Source organism: Rhineura floridana, chromosome 6 (genome assembly GCF_030035675.1).
Source record: "Rhineura floridana isolate rRhiFlo1 chromosome 6, rRhiFlo1.hap2, whole genome shotgun sequence".
Lineage (NCBI taxonomy): Eukaryota > Metazoa > Chordata > Lepidosauria > Squamata > Rhineuridae > Rhineura > Rhineura floridana.
The window spans coordinates 70,695,641-70,719,537 of NC_084485.1; the positions used below are offsets into that span (position 1 = coordinate 70,695,641).

General features: G+C 40.0%; 1 protein-coding gene across 1 annotated transcript; it reads left to right on the forward strand.

Moving 5' to 3' along the window:
- The first annotated feature begins 14,290 nt into the window (after positions 1-14,290).
- On the forward strand, positions 14,291-23,887 carry LOC133386679 (gastricsin-like). The gene is made up of 9 exons (XM_061630390.1): positions 14,291-14,346; positions 16,271-16,409; positions 17,185-17,302; positions 17,518-17,636; positions 18,811-19,010; positions 21,409-21,531; positions 23,014-23,161; positions 23,384-23,482; positions 23,735-23,887. Exons 1-9 carry the CDS (start codon positions 14,291-14,293, stop codon positions 23,885-23,887), a joined length of 1,155 nt encoding a protein of 384 aa, XP_061486374.1.
- The last annotated feature ends 10 nt before the right edge of the window (positions 23,888-23,897 follow it).

A 23,897-nucleotide genomic window follows, 5' to 3' on the forward strand; every position in this document is an offset into this window, starting at 1 on the left:
TTGCTACAGAGAAATAAATGCTGATATGAAATGAAATGAATCTTTATTGCTCAAAGCCACAGGCTACCACAATTCATCACACCTAAAAGGAAAATAATAAAAAATACATATTAAAATACAAGTCATATTTCAACAAACACAGTTCAACAGCAGTAAAGCTAAATTCTCCCATAAAACATATTTAAAAATTTGCAGTTTGCTGAGAGAAACTTAAAAATATGAAGGCAGTATGTGCTATAAATCTACATAAACATATCGATAGTCCAAGATTTTATTTCTTATGCAGTTATGATGCATCATCTTTTTAGGGCTGTCACCTCTGATAGCAGTTATCATTTGATAAATTTAGTATAGAAAAAAGTATAAAAGAAGGCATAATATAAAATAATGAGCAGTGTCAAGAATTATTAATTATTATCTCAAAATACCAGAACTTGAGAAAATTCAGTAAAATTGATTAGCAGTAGGTGGAGCACAGCTAAGAGGAACTATTGCTGCACACAATGCACAATTAACTTTTGGAATTCAATACCACAAAATGTGGTGATAGCTATTAGCCTAGATAGGTTTTAAAGAGGCATAGACATGAAGGATAGCCTGTCAATGGTTATTAGCTATACTACCTAAAATGGAGCTTCTCTTTCAAGGTCATTATTCCACTGATTGCCAGATTTTGGGGACAAACAGGAGGTGATTATCTTCACTGTGCCTTGCTAATGGGCCTGACAGATGACAGAATGCTAAGCTACATGTACCTTTGGTTTGACCCAAGAAAATAAGTACTCATCTGTCTATTAATAAAGAGGAAATCTGTTAAGGAAATTCTATTTCATATTGGGCCATTATTTTCTGACACAAAGCAGAAAAGAATCAATAATAAAAGTTATAGACTCAGAGACCCAAGACCATAGTATGTATATGGTAGTATACTTTCAGTTCACAATCTGATATTTAATCTGATGGGTTGTCAAGAGACATTCTTGGGTACTACTTACTTCCCATCCTTGCTCCTTTTGCATAGAAGTAGCCGAGAAGAGCATATGCATACTAAACCTCTGCTACCTGCTCCCCCAATTACACTAGTTGCAGAGTTTAGCATTGAAGCTAATCTGCTAATACTTAGAGTATCACTCAGCTCATATTTGGGGGTGAATCTGAATGTATGGTGATGGTGATCACCCCAGGAATTGTGGAATGGAATGGAAGCAACTTTGGTCAAGAAAATTCTGGCTAATGGTGTAGACAGGCCTGTATGTCTGCTTTAAGGGATGTTTCTGCCTGCCTTAGGGTTGCCATCCAAAAACCGGAGAAAATGGGGGTGGGCCCTAGTGACATCATGGGGTGGGCCCTAGTGATGTCACGGGGTGGGTCCTAGTGATGTCATGGGGTGGGCCCTAATTATGTCATTAAGCATGATACATTAAGTATCAACCACAGTTGCTTGGAGCATACCATTAAAAAAATAATTCTCTGATTGGAAATTAAAATAGAAATCTTACCTAAAATAGGGTGTTCCCAGGTCCATCTGAAGTGACAAGGTCATTCCTTCTCACAAGCTTAGGGAGCATGGATGCAAAATGGAAATGGACTGCCTTCAAGTTGATCCTGAATAGGGTCTTCATGGTAAGCGGTATTCAGAGGTAGTTTACTATTGCCTTCCTCTGAGTCTGAGAGGCAGTGACAGGCCCAAGGTCACCCAGTGAGCTTCATGTCTGTGTGAGGATTCGAACCCTGGTCTGCCAGGTCACAGTTCAACGCCATTAGGGAACATTTAATCTAGCTTACTTGCTTTTGGCAAGAAGGGTTTAAGTGCCTTCGGGCCAGGCCAGTCACCGGAAGGCCACTGTAGGAAGAAAGGAACCTAGTGCTTTGGAGATGATAGATGGGAGCATTCGGGAATAAAGATGGATGTCCCTGAAGGCTGCAATTCTACACTCACGCACTAAGGACTAAGCCCCATACAACTCAGGACTTACTTCTGAGCAGTTTGGATTGTGGTGTTGGTAAAGCTTGACTAGGGATCCTTTGCAAAGAGATCCATATCCAAGCAGGGTTGGCAACCCCCTGCCTGGAATGCCATGCCCTTATCTTTTAATGTGGCTGCTCCAAACTTCTTTACAGATTTGACCCTTCACTTCAGAAAGAGGTCTGAGAAATGAGTGAGAGTAAGAAGATTCTCTACCTGTTCTGTCTACCCTGTGGGCTGCTATAAACTCACTTTGACAGCCAACCCAATTCCAGTGAGTAATAATTGACAGAGAGAAAACAGGCAGCAGCCACACTTACAAATATGTGAATTCTCTGTTACCACTATTGGGCAAGAAACAAACTGCCATGCAACCGACAAGGTGCATCATCAGTGGGTTTTAGGGGGTTGAGCTGAGCACATGCAACCACTGCTGTTGCTTCTATGGATGTAAGGGGTGAGGTTAAAGGTAAATGAAATGCAAACAGAAAATGAAAATCAAAAGACAGTGATGCTTTCCTAAATGCAATACCATACCAACCACAACAAGATTCCTATGAGTAAGGCAGACAAATTAGCATCCCACAACCAGTCAGGATTCATAACCGAAAACCAAAACTAAAAAAATCCTGGCATGGCAGGCACTCAGTTAATGCAGAATGCTGGGGCATGATTGCTGACATGAGTGAGATCCTATCAGTACATAATACCTCTGCTCTGAAATCTGCATTGGTTGCTGATTTGCTACCAGGCCAAGTTCAAGCTGCGCTTTCCATGTTATGGGTGCCACATAGTACTTGTTCTGCTCTTGTAAGAAATCAGTCCTGTAAAGTGGCAGCATTTTGGATACTCTGTTCATAGGGTTTTCGTGGTAAGAGGTATTCAGAGGTGGTTTACCATTGCCTTCCTCTGACTTTGGACACATATCATACTTTAGACACATAATGAGAAGACATGATTCATTAGAAAAGACAATACAGAAAAACAGAAGAGAGTAGAAAAAGAGAAAGACCAAAAAAAGGGATGGATTGATTCCATAAAGGAAGCCACAGACCTGAACTTACAAGATCTGAGCAGGGTGGTTCATGACAGATGCTATTGGAGGTCACTGATTCATAGGGTCGCCATAAGTCAAAATTGACTTGAAGGCACATAACAACAACAATGAAGTGGCAACACCTACGCTTTGGAACTCCATGCTTATTGACATTAATAAATAATAATAATAAATTTAATTTCTGTGTCGCCTATCTGGCCAATGGCCACTCTAGGCGACGTACAGCAGTTAAAACATAATATGATAAAATACAATACAATGATACAATATAAAAACAATATAAGAACAATACAGCAGCAGACAATAATATTAAAACAGGGTAGGAGGCATTCCAATCTTAGTAATTAACCCTCCCCGGAAATCCCGAAGGCCTGTTGAAAGAGCCAGGTCTTTAAGGCTGTACGAAATGTATTTAGGGAAGAGGCATGCCGGAGATCTTGTGGGAGGGAGTTCCAGAGGGTGGGGGCCGCCACTGAGAATGCCCTCTCTCTAGTACCCGCCAATCTAGCTGTTTTTGTCGGCAAAGGCTCCTTTTCAGCACCTGCTAAAATCATTTTTCTTTAGGCAAGCCTATCCACGCATGTAAAAGCTATTGTGTTTTTAAATCTGTTTTTAACTCATTGTTGGTTTTATTAATTTGAATGTTTTTCAATACGTCTTTGTTTTTGCCAATAATTTTATTGTTTTTATTCTTTCTGTAAACCGCTATGAGATTTTTTACAATAAAGCAGTATATAACTGTTGTAAATAAAATACATAAATAATTTTTGGAGTCACAGCTTTTAAAAATGTTTTTAAATAAGTTTTGTTTTAATATATTTTAAAGTCTGTTTTCATGATTTTTAAAGTGTTTTAGTGCTTTTGTTTGCCGCCCTGGCAAAATAAATAAACTTCATTCACCCAACCCAAAATTCAGAATCATGCCACTTTATGCTGTTTTGCAACTGTTTATACTTGTTTTATGGTTATTGGTTTTTAAAGGGATTTATTTCTTATTGTGAGCTGCCTTGGTTTCCAATCACCAACCCTACCTCACAGGATTGTTGGAAAGACTCCATACACACACACACTTTTAAAAATACACCCCATGTAATAGTTTATTGTCAAACCAGTTGGTCATTGCAGAACATTTTTTCAAACGATCAGTATTAGTTTCTTACATAATAAAAATGTGATACCTAGATAAACCCTGCCTAATTGCTTTAAAATTGGATTGGAGAGAGAGGGAAAGATTAACAACACAAACACAATTCTTTGTTATGTTTACTCAGAAGTCACATTAATTTACAGCACAATCCTAACCATGTCTACTCAAAAGTAAGTCCTAATGAATTCAATGGGGTTTACTCCAGGTACATGGGATTAGCATTAAAAGCAAGTATTGGATTAAATACTTTCATATTGCCAAGGTTTTCAAAGCACTGCCCTCTCCAACAGCCCAGGGTCACCCTGGGGCACACAAGAGAAAAAAAAAGTTAAGCCATATTCTTATCTATTACTGAAACTGAAGATCTGAAAACCACCATTTTCTGATGTTGCAATGAAGCCCAAGCACTGCCTGGGTCAACAAATCACAACCCTGGCTTCCCTTATTGGCTACAATCCTGAAAGGGCGGGGTTAGAGCCCCAGCTTGGGAAAGTTATTTTTTTGAACTACAACTCCCATCAGCCCAATCCAGTGGCCATGCTGGCTGGGGCTGATTGGAGTTGTAGTTTAAAAAAGTAAATTTTCCAAGCTCTGCTAAGAGCTGCTATACAGATCTGTTAATAAACAGATTAAACAGTCGCGGGGGGCGGCTGACGTTTTGGTGTATATCTTGGGAACCAGACCATCTAGAAACTTAATTAATTGTTTTAAATTGAAGCAGAGAGTCTGGAGATTAAGGTACGTTAGCCGGAGACCCAGAGGGGACCCCCCCAAAACCAGAAACTCCCTCTGAAAATCGGACACCTGGTAACCCTACCGTATTGCACCCCCATATTGCACCCCCTTATTGACTACACCCAGGGCAGGCTACCCCCCTGCCCCCCCTTGGGATGCCACTGGGTTGTGGTGCTGCTCCTTGGCATCATCTGGGCAGGAAGGAAGGAGGGAGGGGAGGCAGCGAGCAGCGAGCAGAGGATGGCTGACTGGGAAAGGGCGGGCAGCCAGAGCCTTTGGCATATGTGTGCGTGAATCACGCATGTGTGGCTGGGGGGGCCACTGGAAAACCAGAGATCCATGTGTTTAAGGAGAATATGGCTGGAGACCGGAGATGGCCCCCTTTTGCCAAAGACTCCGGCTGAAAACCAGAGATCTGGCAACCCTAGCCTGCCTGGATCCTGCTGTAACATGAGAGACAGAAGGCCTGGCAAGGCTTTAGCTGAGCGAACATGTACCAGGGTGAAGAAGATGTAAAATTTAGCAGCTCTGAGTGACCTTCATGAGACCCCTTGTACCCAATGAACTGGCCATTTTCTAACCAGTCTTTTGGGACTGAAACTTTGGCTCATAAACAGATTGATCTTTTGGAGTTTTTATTTTTGCGTTATGATAGATAGATAGATAGATAGATAGATAGATAGATAGATAGATAGATAGATAGATGATAGATAGATGATAGATAGATAGATAGATAGATAGATAGATAGATAGATAGATAGATAGATAGATAGATAGATAGATAGATAGATAGATAGATAGATAGATAGATAGATAGATAGATAGATTTTGCCTATTCCTTGGTGAGGCTTAAACTTCAGCATTTTATTTTCCAATTTTCCCCTTTTCTTCCAGAAACATATTCCTTTATTTTTTATCTGAAATAATTTTCTGTTTGGATTTTCCTGGATTTTCTATCCTGTATGGAGACCAGTTTGATCTCTAGTAACATGCATCTAACACCACAGGAGACTATTTCCTGGAATTTCACTTCAGATTGGTAGCTATGGGTGGTATTTAATGCTAGTCCTACTCAGAGTAGACCTATTGGAATTAATAGACATAAAGTAGATTTATTAATTTCAGTGGGTCTACTTTTGAATAGGACTGAGTTGAATACAACTGATGGTCTTTTAAACTAAAAGGCCATGTAGTTAGGACAGCAGGGATAATGTATTAAGCTTTAACTAGAAGGCTGGTGGAGTAAGTTTAGAGCCAGATTAGGATTCAGTAATGGTTAAATTGTAAATTTATGTAATCCTTGCATGTAATATCCATTGTATGGTTTCTTAAATTTTTCATTCCTCAAGATTTATTTATGAATAATGGACTTTTTGATCTTTCTTTGATAACGTTATGTTTCATAAGCTAAAATGCATTCACTGGCCAACAGCTGATTAATTTAACCTCTTGGGTCCTGTTTGGTCACTACTCACCACCATATTGCCCACTGTGCAATTAAAAAACCTCACTTTCAGAGACCACAGATTGAACTCAACATGAGCAAAACAGAAGGCATAGACATCAATTATAGCCACTTGGTGGGGATTAAAACTGTATGATGAATGAACTGATGACTAAATCTAAACCTAGAAACTTTTCTAAACTAGACGTGCACTTGGGAGGCTTGCTCCATAGGTTTAATTTAGTAGATGTATACAGGCAGCATCCTAATGAGAGAGATGATACATACATACTTCTTCCCCCAGATAGCTCTTTCTCTAGAACAGACTTCATTTTAGCCTTATAGAATCATAGAACAGTAGAGTTGAAAGGGTCCTGCTCAATGCAGGAATCGCACTGGTTGTCCAGCTGCCTCTTGAATGCCTTCAGTGTTTGGAGAGCCCACTACCTCTCTAGATAATCCTGTAAATTGAGCCCATTATTCTGTGTTCTGCACTGCAGGATGACTGAGAAGAGATCCTGGCCTTCCTCTGTGTGACAACCTTCCAAGCACTTGAAGAGTGCTATCATATCTCTCCTCAGTCTTCTCGAGGCTAAATATGCCCAAGTCTTTTAGTCTCTCCTCATAGGGCTTTGTTTCCAGTCCCCTAATCATCCTGTTCTGGTTTATCTGTGTCCTTAAAGTGCGTTGTCCAGAACTGGACACTGTACTCAAGATGAGGCCTGACCTGTGCCAAGTAGAAGGCAACTAGTTCTTCACACAATTTGGAAACTATACTTCTGTTAATGCAGCCTAAAATAGCATTTGCTTTTTTTATAGCCACGTTGCACTGTTGGCTCATATTCAGCTTGTGATCAACAACAGTTCCATAATCCTTCTTGCATGTAGTAGTGCTGAGTCAAGTATCACCCATCTTATAACTGTGTACTTGGTTTCTTTTTCCTAGGTGTAGAACTTTGCACTTCTCTCAATTAAATTTCATTCTGTTGTTTTCAGCCCAATGCTCCAGCCTATCAAGATCACTTTGAATTTTGTTTCTGTCCTCCAGGGTATTACCTCATCTTCTTCAGTCTCTCAATAGCTTGATTCAGAAATAGAGTGTGGTCTCATCATGTTTGGTTGACATGAAATTTGAAGTAGATGTTAAAAGTGACTGGAGATTGAATCACTATGTATTATTGAACAGAGTGACCTAGAAGCAGAAGTCAAAGAGTATTTTGAAAACAATGGGGAATGAGGAATCTCAGGGCAGATAGTATGGGATGCTTTCAAATCTATATTGAGGAATAAATATATAGCTGTAACGTCACATGTCAAGCAGTGGGAAAATGGGAAGAAGTAAATTACTGTAATCAATTAATACATTAGAGCTCAGTCATAAGGCTTGTGGCAGCAAAAAGGTTTACAGGAATTAATGAGAGAATGAAGTAAGTTGAAATTCCTAGAGACAAACGAAGTGCATAAGGATCTCCTGGTTTTGAAACTGAACTAAGGGGGAAGGCAACTAAGCTCCTAGCCAGCATATTAGCTCAGAAAACTGGTATTTGCACTTCAGGAAGCACATATATCACATATAAACTGCTTAGAGATTTTGTTATAATCAAGCTGTATATAAATTTTGTTAAATTAATTAATTAAATAAATAATATCACAGAGACTGGAGAAATATTGGATGCCTGTGTTTGCCAAATTCTATTTTGGAATTATATGTTATGTGTATTTAGAGTAATTCAGCAGTCTGAGCTGAGTATGCCAGTGTGTGTATTTACCAAAAAAGCAGACTTTTACCCTGCTTTTAAGTCATCGAGCCTTAAGACTTAGTAAAATAAGAAAAAGCTAGCTTATTTATAGAAATACATAGCAGATAGGAAAGGCATACCCAGTTCTAATCTGGAGGCGCCATAGCCAGACTTAGGTATTGCCCTCATGGTTCAGGAGAGAAAACAAAGACGAAGTTGGGCCCAAATTGAGCAACATCTACAGCAGCTTCTCCTTATTCTTTGGAAGCTGTTGTACAAGCTACAAAGGAAAGTATATCTGTGGATGTTAATAAATACTTGCTTATAACCAATACACTTAAGGTATGGGACACATGGGTGTAAGCATCTCTCTTCAGGAACATCACTGCTAAATTGGTTCTTACTGCATCCAATCTTTCAGCATAAACTTTGTTTCCATTAATCTTCACCCTCTATTAAGGTGGATTTTAAATGCTTTATAGACATATACAATCATAATTTCCTGTCTTTTGATTGGCTACAACAGTCTTCAGCAGAAAGCCTACTACCACGGCTGGAATACTTGCAAATTCAAAGATTTATGAATAACATGATTTATTATAGTTAACAAGTTACTAGGCCACTAAGTTTATTTGAATGCTTGTTTCAAGAGGCTAACTTAGCGAACACCAGAGGACTAATCTCGCAAAGATATCAGATACTCCTTCAGGAACGACAAAATAATAAAACAACTTATATGACCAAATGGGAATAAATTATTTGAACAGAAAAATTTCAGAAAAAGTTTGGAAGATAATATGGTCTGGCGCACAAGGCAGCTCACTTGAGGATCAACACCTTTGCCCAAAGATTTGACCACCAGTGTTCATTTTAATGTTCATTTTAATGTTAATTTTAAGTATATGAATATGAGACTTCCAGTCATTTTCTGAGCGGAGTACTCTCTAGGGCAATTTCTCTGAAAAGGTCATCTGTTTTCTTCCATGCCTCTGGAAAATCCTACTTGAGGCCTGGCATGCCTTCTTCTGATGCACCTCACTTTAAGCTTCTCAAAGTATGTGCAAGCAAACATTCTGCTATCAGACAAAGTGGATACATGAAATTTGACATTATGTGGAGAATGTGTGTAAATATAAATAATTTTTTTTTAAAAAAATGTTGACCATGTGGTATAGATATATGGCTCAGGAAACGTGCTTTGTTGGAGGGGATGCCTAGAACAAGTGGCATATATGCATCACTGGAGAGCGTGTACTAAGATACAGATGTTTTGAGAATTGGGGCAAGCTAGTATGATAAAAATTAGGAAAGGAGTTAAATATTGCTCCTTTAACAATCCTCTTGGGTTACATAAATGATGGTATAAAATGATTTTATAAGAAATGAATTCCTAATTTGTTAACAGCTGTTCAATTAGTGATAGCAGAAAAAATGGAAATCTGCTGAAACATTTACAGAAGAGGACTGGATTCAAAAAACTCTGAGATTTTAAAACTATGGATAAATTAAGGAAAAAACTAGGACTCAAAAAGAGAAATATTATCATTTTATGGAACATTGGTGGCCAGTGATGACAAATTTGGAAACCGAACCCATGACCATAAGTACTAATTACTAGGTACTAATTGTCTCAGAATAAATTGCTTTCTGTTTGTTTTGGTGCTGAGTTAACCAAACTAAAAACGAGCAACTGGGAAGGGTAATTAAATTAAAACCAATGGACTTAAGTTAGCTTTGGCTAACCTACGTCCACTGGGTAGTATTCAACTAAATCTTACTCAGAGTAGATCCATTAAAATTAATTAACCTAAGTTAGTCATGTCTATTAACTTCAATGGGTGTACTCTGAGTAGGATTAGCATTGAATACCACCATTAGGCCTATTCAAAGTATGACTTACCACACATAGAAAGTAAGATAATCATAATCCAGATTTAAAGTTCTTTACAGTATATATCCTCTGTGGCGCAGAGTGATAAGTGGCAGTAACGCAGCCGAAGCTCTGCTCACAGCCGGAGTTCGATTCCAACGGAAGGAGGAAGTCGAATCTCCGGTAAAAGGGGTCGAGGTCCACTCAGCCTTCCATCCATCCGTGGTCGGTAAAATGAGTACCCGGCATATGCTGGGGGGTAAAGAAAGGCCGGTGAAGGAACTGCCAATCCAACTCCATATATACGGTCTGCCTAGTAAACGTCGCAAGACGTCACCCTGAGTCGGAAACAACTCGCACTATAAGTGCGGGGACACCTTTACCTTTACCTTTACAGTATATAAAATGCTTTACAGATCTTATTTCATTAACTGCATGGGTGACTTCTCCAAAGGACAAACTGAATGCCATATGCATAAGGGTGTGAACCTTGACTTCCCACATTCAAAATGTAAATGTACTGCCTTCAAGTCGATTCTGACTTATGGTGACCTTATGAATAGGGTTTTCATGGTAAGTGGTATTCAGAGGTGGTTTTACCATTGCCTTCCTCTGAGGCTGAGAGGCAGTGACTGGCCCAAGGTCACCCAGTGAGCTTCGTGGGTATGTGGGGATTTGAACCCTGGTCTCCCAGGTCGTAGTCCAACACTCTAACCACTGCGCCACACTGGCTCTCACATTCAAAAAATAATTTCTGTGGTTTCTGTTTGTGTTTATTATTGTTCAGCTGTTTTTATTATGATATTTTGTATTTTAATCCTTTTGTACACCGCCCAGAGAGCTATTCGCTATGGGCGGTTTAAAAATGAAACAAATAAAATAAATAAATAAATAAAAGCTAGCATTCAGTCCATTGGCTCCAAAGATGGGGAAAAAAGAAAGGGATATTTTGAATGAGTAAAGAATGACCTTGAGGCAAACCAAACAGAAAAGATGCAAATGGACCACTGTCTCATTCCTGTACCCAAAGATGTGTAAATTCAATGCTTTTGACATGCTCCCAGGTAAAACTCCAGGGCACTGGAGAGTTTTCCTCCTCGTTTGCCCTTAAGAGTCTGCCTTGGTTCTCTTTAAAAAAACAACACCACCAAGCCCTTTCAGTTGTTTATTCAGCTGATGACCGATAGCTTTCATTGCTCACTCTGATAGACAAATTATCTGTCACTTTTCTTTGTGTGGCTTTGGGATTGATAAGGATAATTTTCCAAAGTGATACCATGTAACAATAGAAGTGGTGCCTGTTAATCTAATTTCTATGAAGGTCTTTAGTAGTGTTTCCTGCATTATATGGTTCCATCAGGGGGAAGAAAGGACAATAACAGTTACAAGAACATAAGAAGAACCATGTTGGATCATGCTGGTCCATCTAGTACAGCATCCTGTTCTCACAGTGCTCAACCTGCAAGTGGGCCTATGCGCAACAATGCTCTCGCCACTTGCAATTCCCAGCAACTGGTGTATAGAGGAACTGGTATACAGTGGAAGTAGAATATAGCCATTGTAGCGAGTAGCTAGTAGCCATTGATAGCCTTATTTTTCATGAATTTGCCTAATCCTCTTTTAAAGCCACCCAGGTTAGTGGCCATCACTGCCTCCTGTGGGAGTGAATTCCACATTCTAACTATGCACTGTGTGAAGAAGTAGTTTCTTTTGTTTGTCCTGAATCTTCCAACATTCAGCTTCATTTGATGGCCCTAGGTTCTAGTATTATGAGAACAGAATACAAATTCATCTCTTTAAACATTCTCAACACTATGCAAAATCTTAAACACATATATCATATTCTCCCTTACACACTTTCTACCCCCCAAATGTTGTAACCTTTCATCACAGGGGAGTTGTTCTACCCCTTTGACCATTTGGTTACCCTTTTCTGAAACTTTTCCAGTTCCACAATATATCTTTTGAGGCGAAGTGACCAGAACTGTACACAGTATTGAAAGCATGGCCACTACAACATAGGTTCGTATAATGCCATTATGATATTGACAGTTTTATTTTCAACATCTTCCTAATGATCCCTAACATGGAATTTGCCTTTCTCACAACGGCCACACACTGAAGGACAGGTATCTGTTATAATACCAGAGTCCAACATTCACTGTCAAAGGGACACATCTATTTGTTAAATGCTTTAAAAAAGAACGCTTTTTTCAGCCTGTATGAAAAGAATTGACAGTCTTTGGAATCCCCCCTTTCCAACAATAATAAATTGGGGTGCAGCTTTGGGGGTAAGTGTAAAAGTCATCCAGAGATCTGCTGCCTGGTGTAGGGGTGCCTATTTGCTTCTGTTATGCACTGATTGCATATTTATAAAGAAAAGCAAGTATTACAAAGATAAGTGCATCTCAAGTTTCATCCAAACGAAAGGAAACTCTGTAGTATTGCCCCTGGAAAGTAGGGAGTATGTAGCATCTTTGCTAGTATGATGCCCCTTAAAAATATAACAATTTAATGCAGCATTCAGTGGGGGAAACAGTAATAATAAAAAAGCCCTGTTGGATCAGACCCAAGGTATAACTAATTCAACATCCTGATGAGGGCCGGACAGATAGCTCTGGGAAGCCTATAAATAGGGCATGAAGCCAACAGTCCCTACATTTTGTTGTATGCTCCCCAGAACCTGATATTCTGATGTTTCTGCTACTGAACATGCATACCATTAGCTATTAGGCTAATAGCTGTTAGGAGACCCTATGCTCCATCAGTTTGTTTAATCACTTGAAAAACATGTAAAGTAGTAGCTACCATCCCAACATTACAACTTATAGCACTGAGTTTGTGTATTTTGTCTATTCTGAACCTACTGCTGATCAGTGCTATTGTGGAGACCCACGTTACAATATTATGAGAAATGGAGAAAAATCCCTAACATGGAATTTGCCTTTCACCATACATTCAGAGTTCTATAAACCTCGATCATACCCCACCTAAATAATGGTTGTTTAAAAAAAAGAAAAAAAGAAACACCTTCATCTTCCTCCATAGGGAATATGCTTCACTGGATCATTTTGGTTGCTCTTTCTGTACTTTTTCCAATGGTATATTCTTTTTGAGATACTAGAACTATACTCCAAATGCAGCTACAGCATACCTTTATATACAGTCATTATGATGATACTACTTTTCCTAATTAATCCTAAGATTGAGTTTGCTTTTTTCATTGCTGCAGAAATGTTGATGTTTTGGGGGAACTGTCTACTAGTTCCCCCCCCGAGTAATCACAGCCAATTCAGATCTTATGAGTATATATCAGTATCTATTTTCACTTAATGTACTTCACTTTGCACTTACTTTATACTGAATCTCATTTGCCACTTTGTTGCCCAGCCAGAAATTTTGGGAAATTGTTTTGGAGCTCTTCACTGCCTGCTGAAAATTTCAACATTCTGAATACTTTGGTTTGTCCGTAAACTTGGCTATCTTGGTTCACCCTTGACTCCAGATCATTTGAGGCATTAAATAGCATCAGCCTCAGTGTAGAATCAGATGAAAGGCAGACCCCACTTCTTACCCCACTTCTTATCTCCTCCCCTTGTGAAAACTGTTTATTCAAATCGAATGCTATATTTCCAGACCTTTAACCAGTCACTGGTCCATAGGAGGACCTGAATCTTGAATAATTCCTGCCTAAAAACCATGCTTTCAAAATTCAGGTTGAACAAATTCCCCACATTAATTATTCATTTTAACTTTCATTATTTTGATTGATACTGGTAGAGAGTAATATAAATATAATGAAAAATCTGCTGACCTAACCCGTTTGGCAAATTGTAGTGGGTTAATATATAACACTATATGTATACGTGTGTACGTACATACGTGTGTGTATGTGTACATATACATATATACCCAGACATATACAACACTGGTTCCCTTTGTTTTTAGAAAAAACATTGGGGCTTAGGTGAAGTGAAGTGAGGTGAAGAACAGTGACCGAATCTTTCTCATTCTTGATAACCCCAATTTTCTTCTTGTTGTATCAGTACATGTATTGTTTCTTATAAAGACTTAATCGCTTTACATACACAATTATTACCTTTAATGGAAGGTCATTGAAATGATAAAACATTTCTTAGCACGCTTGTACAGTGTTGATTGTGGTTGAGAACAAGGCTATAGGGAATGGCAATGTAAGCCAATAACATTTTTTTGGGGAGGGGGACAACATCCAAGGTATATAAAGCAAGGGTTCAAAATGCAGACTTCAGACCTTTTTCTTCTGGGGTCCGCAAAGTTCATCAGGTGTGGTTGTGGGAGAAATCAAGCATCATGAAGTGGGTGCTCCTGGTCTTGGCTTGCTTCCAGCTGTCAGATGGACTATTGAAGTGAGTGTTCTTGCTCAGCTTAATGCTATATATGAAGCAGAACAGCAAAGGGACCAGCAAAATGCACAGTTTGTTCAGGTGGAATTAGAATGCAGTTTCTGACAGTTCATGGTGTAACTCTGGAGTAAGATAAAACTACATAGAGTGAAACAGAGGCATGTATGAGGATGGGTGAAGAGGAGTGTGAATATTTTTGTTATTTGCCACATGGCAGGGAGAATCCACATAAAATGGTATTTTATGTAATAATACATGTTCAGTAAACCTAATTTCTTTAGCTTGTTGAATGTGCAGTGTACCTAGTCTTATGTGTATCCCACCACCAACAGCTGCAACAAAGCACAGTGGGGGGGGCAGTTGTCTTGACACTCATGAAATATAGGCACTGGTGCTTTATTGTGGGGGCATTCTGCAACATGTTCTTGACACCATAACAGTGCATTAGTGATGGATTTATTCTGCTGTAGTTTGTTCTGCAAAGCTACCCCAATTGTACCACATTGTTGCTATCCAGAGGGGTTATAGTGCAACAAAAGTGGGACAAATAAAAAATAAACCAGAACATTTGGGGTATAAAAGATTACAGGATTTCAGCAGAAAGTTTACATGATATGCATGGATTGGAAATGAAGCAGTGTGATCGCCCCAAACCTTTGCAGGTACAAAGAGCTGGATTGCATATGACCACCCTGATAGCATCATGAGCACAAATACTCATGAATGTGCAATAAAAAGGATGTCTGGAGGGGCCCATAGACCGCATCAGGATATGCTGGAACATGACCGTAAGAGCTTATGGCTAGGAGGCAAGGAGACAATCAGATGGGGTGGAAGAACCCACTTGAGTGCCCAGCCCAAACCATTTGATCCTATAGTTGGATGCATACCACAGCAACATAGGAACTTTCTATGGGGAAATCGCTACTGTGCCCTTAGAAATGTGTGGAAAAGAAGAGAAGGGATTATGCCAGCCTGAACAAGCATTATGAAGTTGCTTGGCAAGTTGGTTAGGGTACCAATGCACATGCAAGCTCATTCTTGGCATGTTCAACCCCTAGGAGAAAGCGAGAGAGGTATATAAATATATTTCTAGCTACAGCCTAGGAGTCACATAGAGAAAGTCACTCATTCTTGTGTAGCATTTATGTGTGATCATAACTCATATTATTATGTGGTACTCTGTCTGTGAGGTTTCCCCAACAACTTGTTTCGTATGAATAAGAAATTGCATATTTGTGTTGAAAACCAAGCCAGAAAATATTTCATATACGTTTGCCCTTGAGTCAATGAAGGCACTTCTGCCCCAAGGCTCTGGAAGTGAAGCTGTAACTGTGGTTCTATATCTGTAGCTATATTTCCAGCTAACATCTTGTAAATTTGGTCCATGCTGGTAGAAGTGAAAGGCTTTGAAGGCAGGTAACCCAATATGAAAGCAGGAAGTGGTGCAGGAAGACACCATCACCAACCATGTCACATACCCAGAACTCTCTTCCTCAGAAGACAAAACAATAGTGGTGCACTAGTGTATACATGTAGGGATTATGTTGTACCTCTTTGTGAAACCAAAAAATGGCCACAGATGAGCTATTTTAGGGGGAGGGGGAAAGGGAAAACAACAGGTAAAGGATGGAATGTAATAATCTGGGAGTAACATTGTCTGGATTCTCAGGAATAACTAAGTGAGCAAATGGTGTCAGTTCCAGAGAATAATAGCTTGCGTGGAATCAACACAGTGCCTCTTTTGCAAAATATTTCTAGTCTCTGTGCAATAAATATCAATATCAATATCAGGGAACAAATATAAAGAAGATTGTTGTCCCAATTGTGTGGCAATAGATATTAACTGAGGGATGTTTGAGTGGTATCACCCTATTAATTACATATCTACCCACTGCTTTTTAATTCCATGTCGAGTCCCTCTGAGGAAGGGCAAGTCGATTCGAGAAGTGATGAAGGAGGAGGGTATGCTGGAAGATTACTTGAAGCACCATAAATTTGACCCAGCCAAAAAGTACATCTTCAATGAATACAACGTTGCTTTTGAACCAATGGCATATATGGATGTGAGGCTCACTTCTCTTCATCGTTTTCTTGTCTGTGTATCTGTGATGCTCTTTTTACAAGCCTATATTTTCCTTCCCACAGCATATGGCTAATAGGCTAAGGAACAACTTTGAATGTAGTATTTCTTTTAAGGATGCACAAGTATCCCTAGATTCAACTTGAAAAGCATTGAGCTTTGATGCTTGCCCATTTCAGATACGTGCAATAGTTCAAGTTTTTTGCAAGCTCTTGGTTTGAATGCTCACAAAAGTCTTGAAGGCACTCCAGATGTCCACCACTGCCATTTCCTTCCCTTGCTTCCATGTGAACAAGTTACCTTGGGACCAAGTGAAGGCAGTGGCAGCAGCAGAGTTGGCAGAGGGTCCTCTGCAGACCTAGCAGCATGAGATTTCATGCTAGGATACAGCTGGGGAACTACCGGTGCCATCATCCTCAGCACAGCAAAGATGCTACTTGCATATTTTCTGTGGGTGAGAGAATGCCTTCTGCACTGGAATGATGGACTCCATTCACCTTGCTCGTAGCAGGCTGTGAACAGAATCCACCTTGCCTCAATCCTGTCTGTGAGCATTCAAACAAGGTTGTTTGTTTTTTAAAGCACTCCTATTTGAGTGATTACAACATCATTTTTGTGTGTGTGTGAAATCCCAAGCCTCAGGAAACCAATCAGGTCAGAAGCTTTCTCTATTTATTGAATCAGTTATTCCATGGAACTCATAGATCTAAGTTCATGTCAGCATCCTCCTGGAATTCACGTTGTGCTTTTCCCCCCAGGCATCCTACTATGGAGAAATCAGCATTGGAACTCCACCTCAGAATTTCTTGGTGCTGTTTGACACTGGCTCTTCCAACTTGTGGGTGCCTTCTATCTACTGTAAGAGCCAGGCATGCAGTAAGTAACCAATTCCCAACTATCTTCATCAATGCAATTGAGCCTGTGGTGAGATGGAGATGGAGATGGGACTTCAGCAAAACCTTGCTGCCAGGAAACTGAATTTCCATCATCCATGAAGCCAAGCACAGGCTTTTCTAAATTACTACTCTTGCTGAGGCTAGGCAGCATTAGTCTTAAGGAGATTTCACCAATTTATTATATTTCCCTTCCAGCCAGCCATGCAAGATTCAATCCCAGCCAGTCTTCCACCTATTCCACCAATGGGCAAACCTTCTACCTGCAGTATGGTAGCGGCAACCTCGCTGGATATTTTGGCTACGACACCATGAGGGTAAGTGTCACTGTGTTTTTTTGTGTGTGATCTATTTTAATGCTGCCAACTTGTTATCATCTTAGTGAAAGGGGTGGGGAGGAACCTCAGGTCCAGGAGCCAAATGTGGCCCTCTAGGCCTCTTTATATGGCCCTCCTAACTCTTTCCAGGCCACTCTTTCCAGCCCTGCTTTGCACTCTGAGTGTTTTTGCCTGGCTGGGATGTGCCCTTGAACTCTGACAATGCTTCTTGCTTGTCTGGATGGAGGATAGAGAAGGGTTTGTGAGTGCAGAAATTAGCCTGCACTACAGTGATAAAATTGACATTCATTGCTTTGCATGTGTTTGCTTTTGCACCCACCCACTACTGGCATGTGGCCCCCAGACATTTGTCCAGAAGGGAATGTGGTCTTCAGGCTGAAAAAGGTTCACCACCCCTGTGCTAGCGAATAGCCCTTGACTGAAATCCTATGCAGAGTGCTGAGGGTGCTTAGCCAGGGATCGAGAACTTGCAGCTATTTATCCAGATGTTATTGGACTACAACTCCATCATCTCTGACTATTAGCCATGCTGACAGGGCTGTTGGGAGTTGGAGTCCAACAACATAAGGAAGGGCACAGATGTCCAACAAAGGAAAGCCCACAGGTTTTCTATCCCTGCTCTAAGCATCTGAGTTCCAATACCTGTAAAGTGTGAAGGGCAGATATTCATCCCTAAACATTTGGGAACATGCTGTAGGGAGCCATGATTAGCTGTGGCTTTCACATAAGAGCCTTTTAAAGCATCACAGATGCTTGAACTTCAGACAATTTTCACAGACAAGTTCAGAATATGAATTTTCTCAAATTTAAATATGAATTTTCTCAAATTTCCAATTTTCTCAGATGCTTCTGGGTTCTCAAAGTGTACTCCTGCTTCTGGAACAGGTGTAGCCAATGTGTTGCCCTCCAGATGTTGTTGGACTACAAATCCCATCATTCCCAGCCATCATAATCCAATAGTCAGGATAATGAGAGTGTGGTTCAACAGCAACTGGAGGGCACCATGTTGGCTACCTGTGTTCTGGAAGCTCAAAAGCAGGGCATTAAGATGATTGGCACCCTCTTTTGACAGTTTGTCACCAGGATCTGGGGAAATTCCTTTCATTCATATGCTATGAATTTTATTGTGATACTTTCCCTTGGTCTTCTTTAGCTGCAGAACATTGATGTCACTAACCAGGAATTTGGCCTGAGTGAAAATGAGCCTGGCGCCAACTTCATTTATGCCCAGTTTGATGGCATCCTGGGCATGGCCTATCCTTCTCTGGCAGTTGGGGGTGCTACAATTGCCTTAGAGAAAATGTTGCAGGAAAACCTCCTTTCACAGCCAATCTTCAGCTTCTATCTGAGCTCGTAAGGAACATATGTCCCCTTCATTTTTTTCATACATTATAACATACAGGGCTGGCCTTAGGGGTGGGTGAGCTGAGGGGGGTGCCAAGCTGAGTTGAGGGGGGCATGAAGCTCAATGGCTTTTTAAAAAATGTACTGTCTGCAGTGAGCTAGCGTGGGGAAAAGCAAGTATCTGTTCCCTTTTTTCAATGTTCTACAGGTTGTTTGGGTACTCACTACAAAAATGACTCTCCTTCAGTTAGCTTTAACAGCTGGTATAGCACAGGGGGGAGGAGAGCCTGGCTGGGAGTCCAGAGTCTGTGAGTTCAAATCCCCGCTGTGTCTCCTGTGTGTAAAGGGCCAGCTGAAGATCACCCCTGCAGTGAGTGGCTCAGGGGGTTACATGCCCGGCCACCTGTGCAGCCGTGGGCAAGCTGCATAGTCCCAAGGGGCCCAGTTGCCCCCCAGCTGGCAGTTGCGGACAAGGAAGGGTCTGGCTTGTGCAGCTGTGGCAAGCTGAGCAGGCCCTAGCCAGCTGCGGAGACTAGCCTCAGAGGGAGGCAATGGTAAACCCCCTCTGAATACCACTTACCATGAAAACCCTATTCATAGGGTCGCCATAAGTCAGGATCGACTTGAAGGCAGTCCATTTCCTTTTTCAGTTAGCTTTAAAATTTGCTTCTTTTTCAATTTCCACTTTGATGTCATGCGTGCTAGGCCTTGCAAAACTGACCACTGGGGGGCAGGGGATGCAGAAGGCACCCCTTGCCTACTTATCCTAGCACCAGCCCTGATAACATAAATGGCAATGGGTTGGATTTGTAATAAATGAGTCATGCTTTAGTTCCACTGAAAGAAATGGGACTTAAGTTAGTTGTGACTAGGGATGGCATTTTCTGAAAATCTTGATGTTGAGCTTATCTAACTCCCGTCTCACTCCTTGATCTCAAAGAGGTGAGTTACTCCCCCCCATTCCTGGTTCTACTTCTTGCATAATATATGCATTATTATATGTATTAATATAGACATTATTGATATTATATATAACATTATATACTTATAATTTTACTCCAGATTTCGTAAAGTAACCAAGCAAATAATCAGATACAAACAACTGTAAAAATACTTATATATTAATACTTATAAAATTATACTACAGAAATATAGTACTGCATGGTGCTTGACTCTCATACACATCCATCAAATATGCATATTTTTGCATACAATTTTGCACATAAAGTCAGGCATTTTTTTAAAACAACAGCAATGATAATGCACATCTGGAACAGACCTAAGTGGGTCTTGATGCAGGCAACGCTCAGTCAATTTGGAATCACCAAATTCTATGTGTAAATCCATTTAAAATTAATCCGTTAAACTAACGCAATCAGCCCCATGTGTGAAATCAGCCTTAGGCAGCACAATTATTTAGGAGTAAGTCCCATTCAGCTCAGTGGGGCTTGCTTACTGTCTAGATCTAACCCAGCATTATTTCAGTATTCTGATTTACTGTTTTCTAGCAGGTTCATATGCTGCAGGCTACCCCAGGATGAGAACAAACCATTTTGTTTCCATCATAAGTGGCTTGTGTATCTGATAGTAGTTTGCTTGCTACTGCACATTCTTCCAAAGCAAACTACTCCATTACTGAAAAGCCATATCACTGCTAAGAGAAGAGAACTGTCTACAGAATGCATTGGGCAGCTTCCCTTTCTCTGTTTTCAACTTGTATAAAGCCCAGGCATAGCATTATTGACCTACATAGTGCCATTTATGCAGATGTGGGGTAAAAGCATCAATGGCCACTATTGGTGTGCAGCACGAGAGCAAAGTATTGAGGAGACCTATACCACAGACTGTGTGCACTGTACATCATGGAGCAGGGCTGCTATTTCCCTTAGTTAACAAATTCAGCTACCCTGGCTTTAATTTGTAAATGAGTTCAATTTATGAAGTAGAACTGAACTAAATGAAGGAAATGTGGCTAAAATAAACTATCTGGAGGACTGTGTTACACAGGCAGATTAACTTTATTAAATAAGAACTTTCATCCACTGGTACAAGAAGCAAACAGGCAACGAATACAAGTTTTGTTACTGACACATTAAATTTCAATGCTAAACATGTACTGTATGAATGAATATCACAATCCAATATAGCAAATATGGTAATACGTGCTGCATTTTATCTCACTTTTGTGGACATATGACATTCATTAGACATATGATATATTTCAAAGATTAATTGCAAACTTTCATTTAAAAGATGACTGCTTATTGATCTCAGACCCTTAAGTTTCCTTGATGGGAACTTTGCATTTATACATCCCAGTTTGAGGTCTACTGCTTTACACAATGTTCTTTGCTTTAGACATTCCAGAATAAGTTATGAATGCCTAATCCTTTTTTTGTGTTTGCAGCCAGCCAACCTCTCAGTATAGTGGTGAGGTTGTCTTTGGAGGTGTAGACACTCGTCTCTACTCTGGAGAGATCTATTGGGCTCCAGTCACCCAAGAACTTTATTGGCAGATTGGAATTCAAAAGTGAGTTGAAGTTGTGATAAACTTCTTAAAGAGTGTTAGAGAATTTGATTTTGAACTCATTGAACACTTCCTTGGATTTCAGTCAGACCCTTCTTGACTTGCTAGGTGGAATGCAGACATAAAACAAAACTTGTACATTTCTCAAAGCATCTTAAATGATTTCCTTGGGATTTCACCAAGTAAATTATATTACACTGTCATCAATATTTTCAAACTGTGTTGGATTAAAATTGAAGTGGGATGTGGTTTTATTTATCTTTGAATTCAGTATTACTACACTGGATTCTGTGTGAACTTGTCACACATGTCTACAACTGAAAATACATTAATTCCCCTAGGGAAGTTCATTTCTTGAAAGGTAAAAATCAGACTGCAAACCTAGATGTTTTGCACACCACAGGTTCCTTGTTTAATCTCAGGTTAGAACTGAGCCCCTGTTCCATCGCTTCTTTATTTCATGGAGATGTTGCTCTGAGGATTAATAAGCCCAAGGTGGTGAATGACTTATTGCACTGGGGTGGCTGTTATATTTATTTTTACCCTACTCTTCTATATGAAGAAAGTAGCTCTCAAAGATTTAAAATCTGATACAGATTTAAAATCTGATACAAAAAATTGCAAAAGAAATCATACCAGTAAAACAGGACTGGCCTAAAAGCAACAATAGATTGGAAAATGTACTATGATCCAGAACTAAAAGTGCTCACTGAAAGAAAATTTCAGCAATAAAGGCACCAAGTATGCCACTTTTAGGAGGCCATTCCACAATCTCCTATCCTGTGTTCCCACTTACTGCTTATTTGTCAGTACGAGAATACTGTACAGAGAAGAGCCTCAGATGTAGAGTGCAGTTTCAGAGAACATTTGTATGGAGAGAGGCAGTTCCCTAGACCATTTAAAGAATGGGCTATCCAGCACTCAGTTCAATTAAAATAAAGGCTTTGATTATTGCTGATGATCCTGTTCTTATACCACATGTCCATTGGTGCAAAATCCACATTTCCTAAAGCATCTGTTTTAGTGGTTGGTTGTACATTGGCTCCATAACAGTACACAGCTGACCCATTTATTTATATCATGTTTAAAATGTTTTTAAACCACCTTTCATCATATCAGATTTCAGGCCGATGTACACCATGTTATGGTATCGTTATGAGTTGACTGAGTATCAACATAAGTAAGCCATGATATACGAAAAACAAACTAGGAAGATGTCAGGTGAGACTAGTCTGTTAAGAGTCAATAATGTAGTCTTTATCAGTATCAACAATGAATCAAACCATACCATGTACACAGAGAACCACAGGGTATCTCTTGATTCCTCACAAATGAGAATGGAAGGCAGTGAGATGGAAGCATGGCTTCCATAGTGATAAATCGTTTAAAAAAGCATTACCGCCCGTGAAGGACCTTGTAGTCTTTTTATAGAGGGTATATACAAGAGAGGCATGATGGAGTTTTCCATATTTCCACCTTTCTTAGGTTTTCTATTGGGGAACAAGCTACTGGATGGTGCAGTCAAGGTTGCCAGGCTATTGTGGACACTGGAACAGCCCTCCTCACTGTTCCTCAGCAGTACATGGGAAATTTCCTGAAAGCTGTGGGTGCTCAGCAAAATCAGTATGGAGAGGTAAGTGAAATTAAACATATTAAAAACCTGGGAGGGTGACACACTGAACAGTGTGAAGTTGGATATAGGTGCTGGTCTATGCAATGTGTGTGGATGATCTCAGAAGTTACCAAGAATCCTGGCATTATAGTTGTAATTGATGCCTATTGAATGAATATATCTCAGTTTTATGCTGTACACTGCTATAAGAGATTAATCAGTTATTGCATTCTTCCTTCTCAGTATGCGGTTGATTGCAGCACCGTTCAGAATTTGCCCACTATCTCCTTCACCATCAATGGAGTTTCCTTCCCTCTGCCTCCCAGTGCCTACATCCTCAATGTATGTATTATGGATTTGGACATTATTAACTCATTTTTTGTCTTCTTTTAGCATAACAAGTAGTAGAGAGATCTGGGGGAAGAAAAACATAGTAACAAAGACATATTTCTCCCTTTGTGCCATCTACCTTTATAATAACTGGGCTAGCTTCTTTTTGGATCCATAAAACCATAGAATAGTAGAGTTGGAAGGGGCCAATAAGGCCATTGAGTCCTCACTCACTTTCCACCCTTTCTATTTATTGTTTCACAGAACAACGGCTACTGCACAGTTGGGATTGAGCCCACCTATCTGCCTTCCCAAAATGGGCAGCCTCTCTGGATCCTGGGAGATGTCTTCCTCAGACAGTACTATTCGGTCTATGACATGGGCAACAATAGGGTTGGCTTTGCTACTGCTGCCTAGGCTTTTCTGC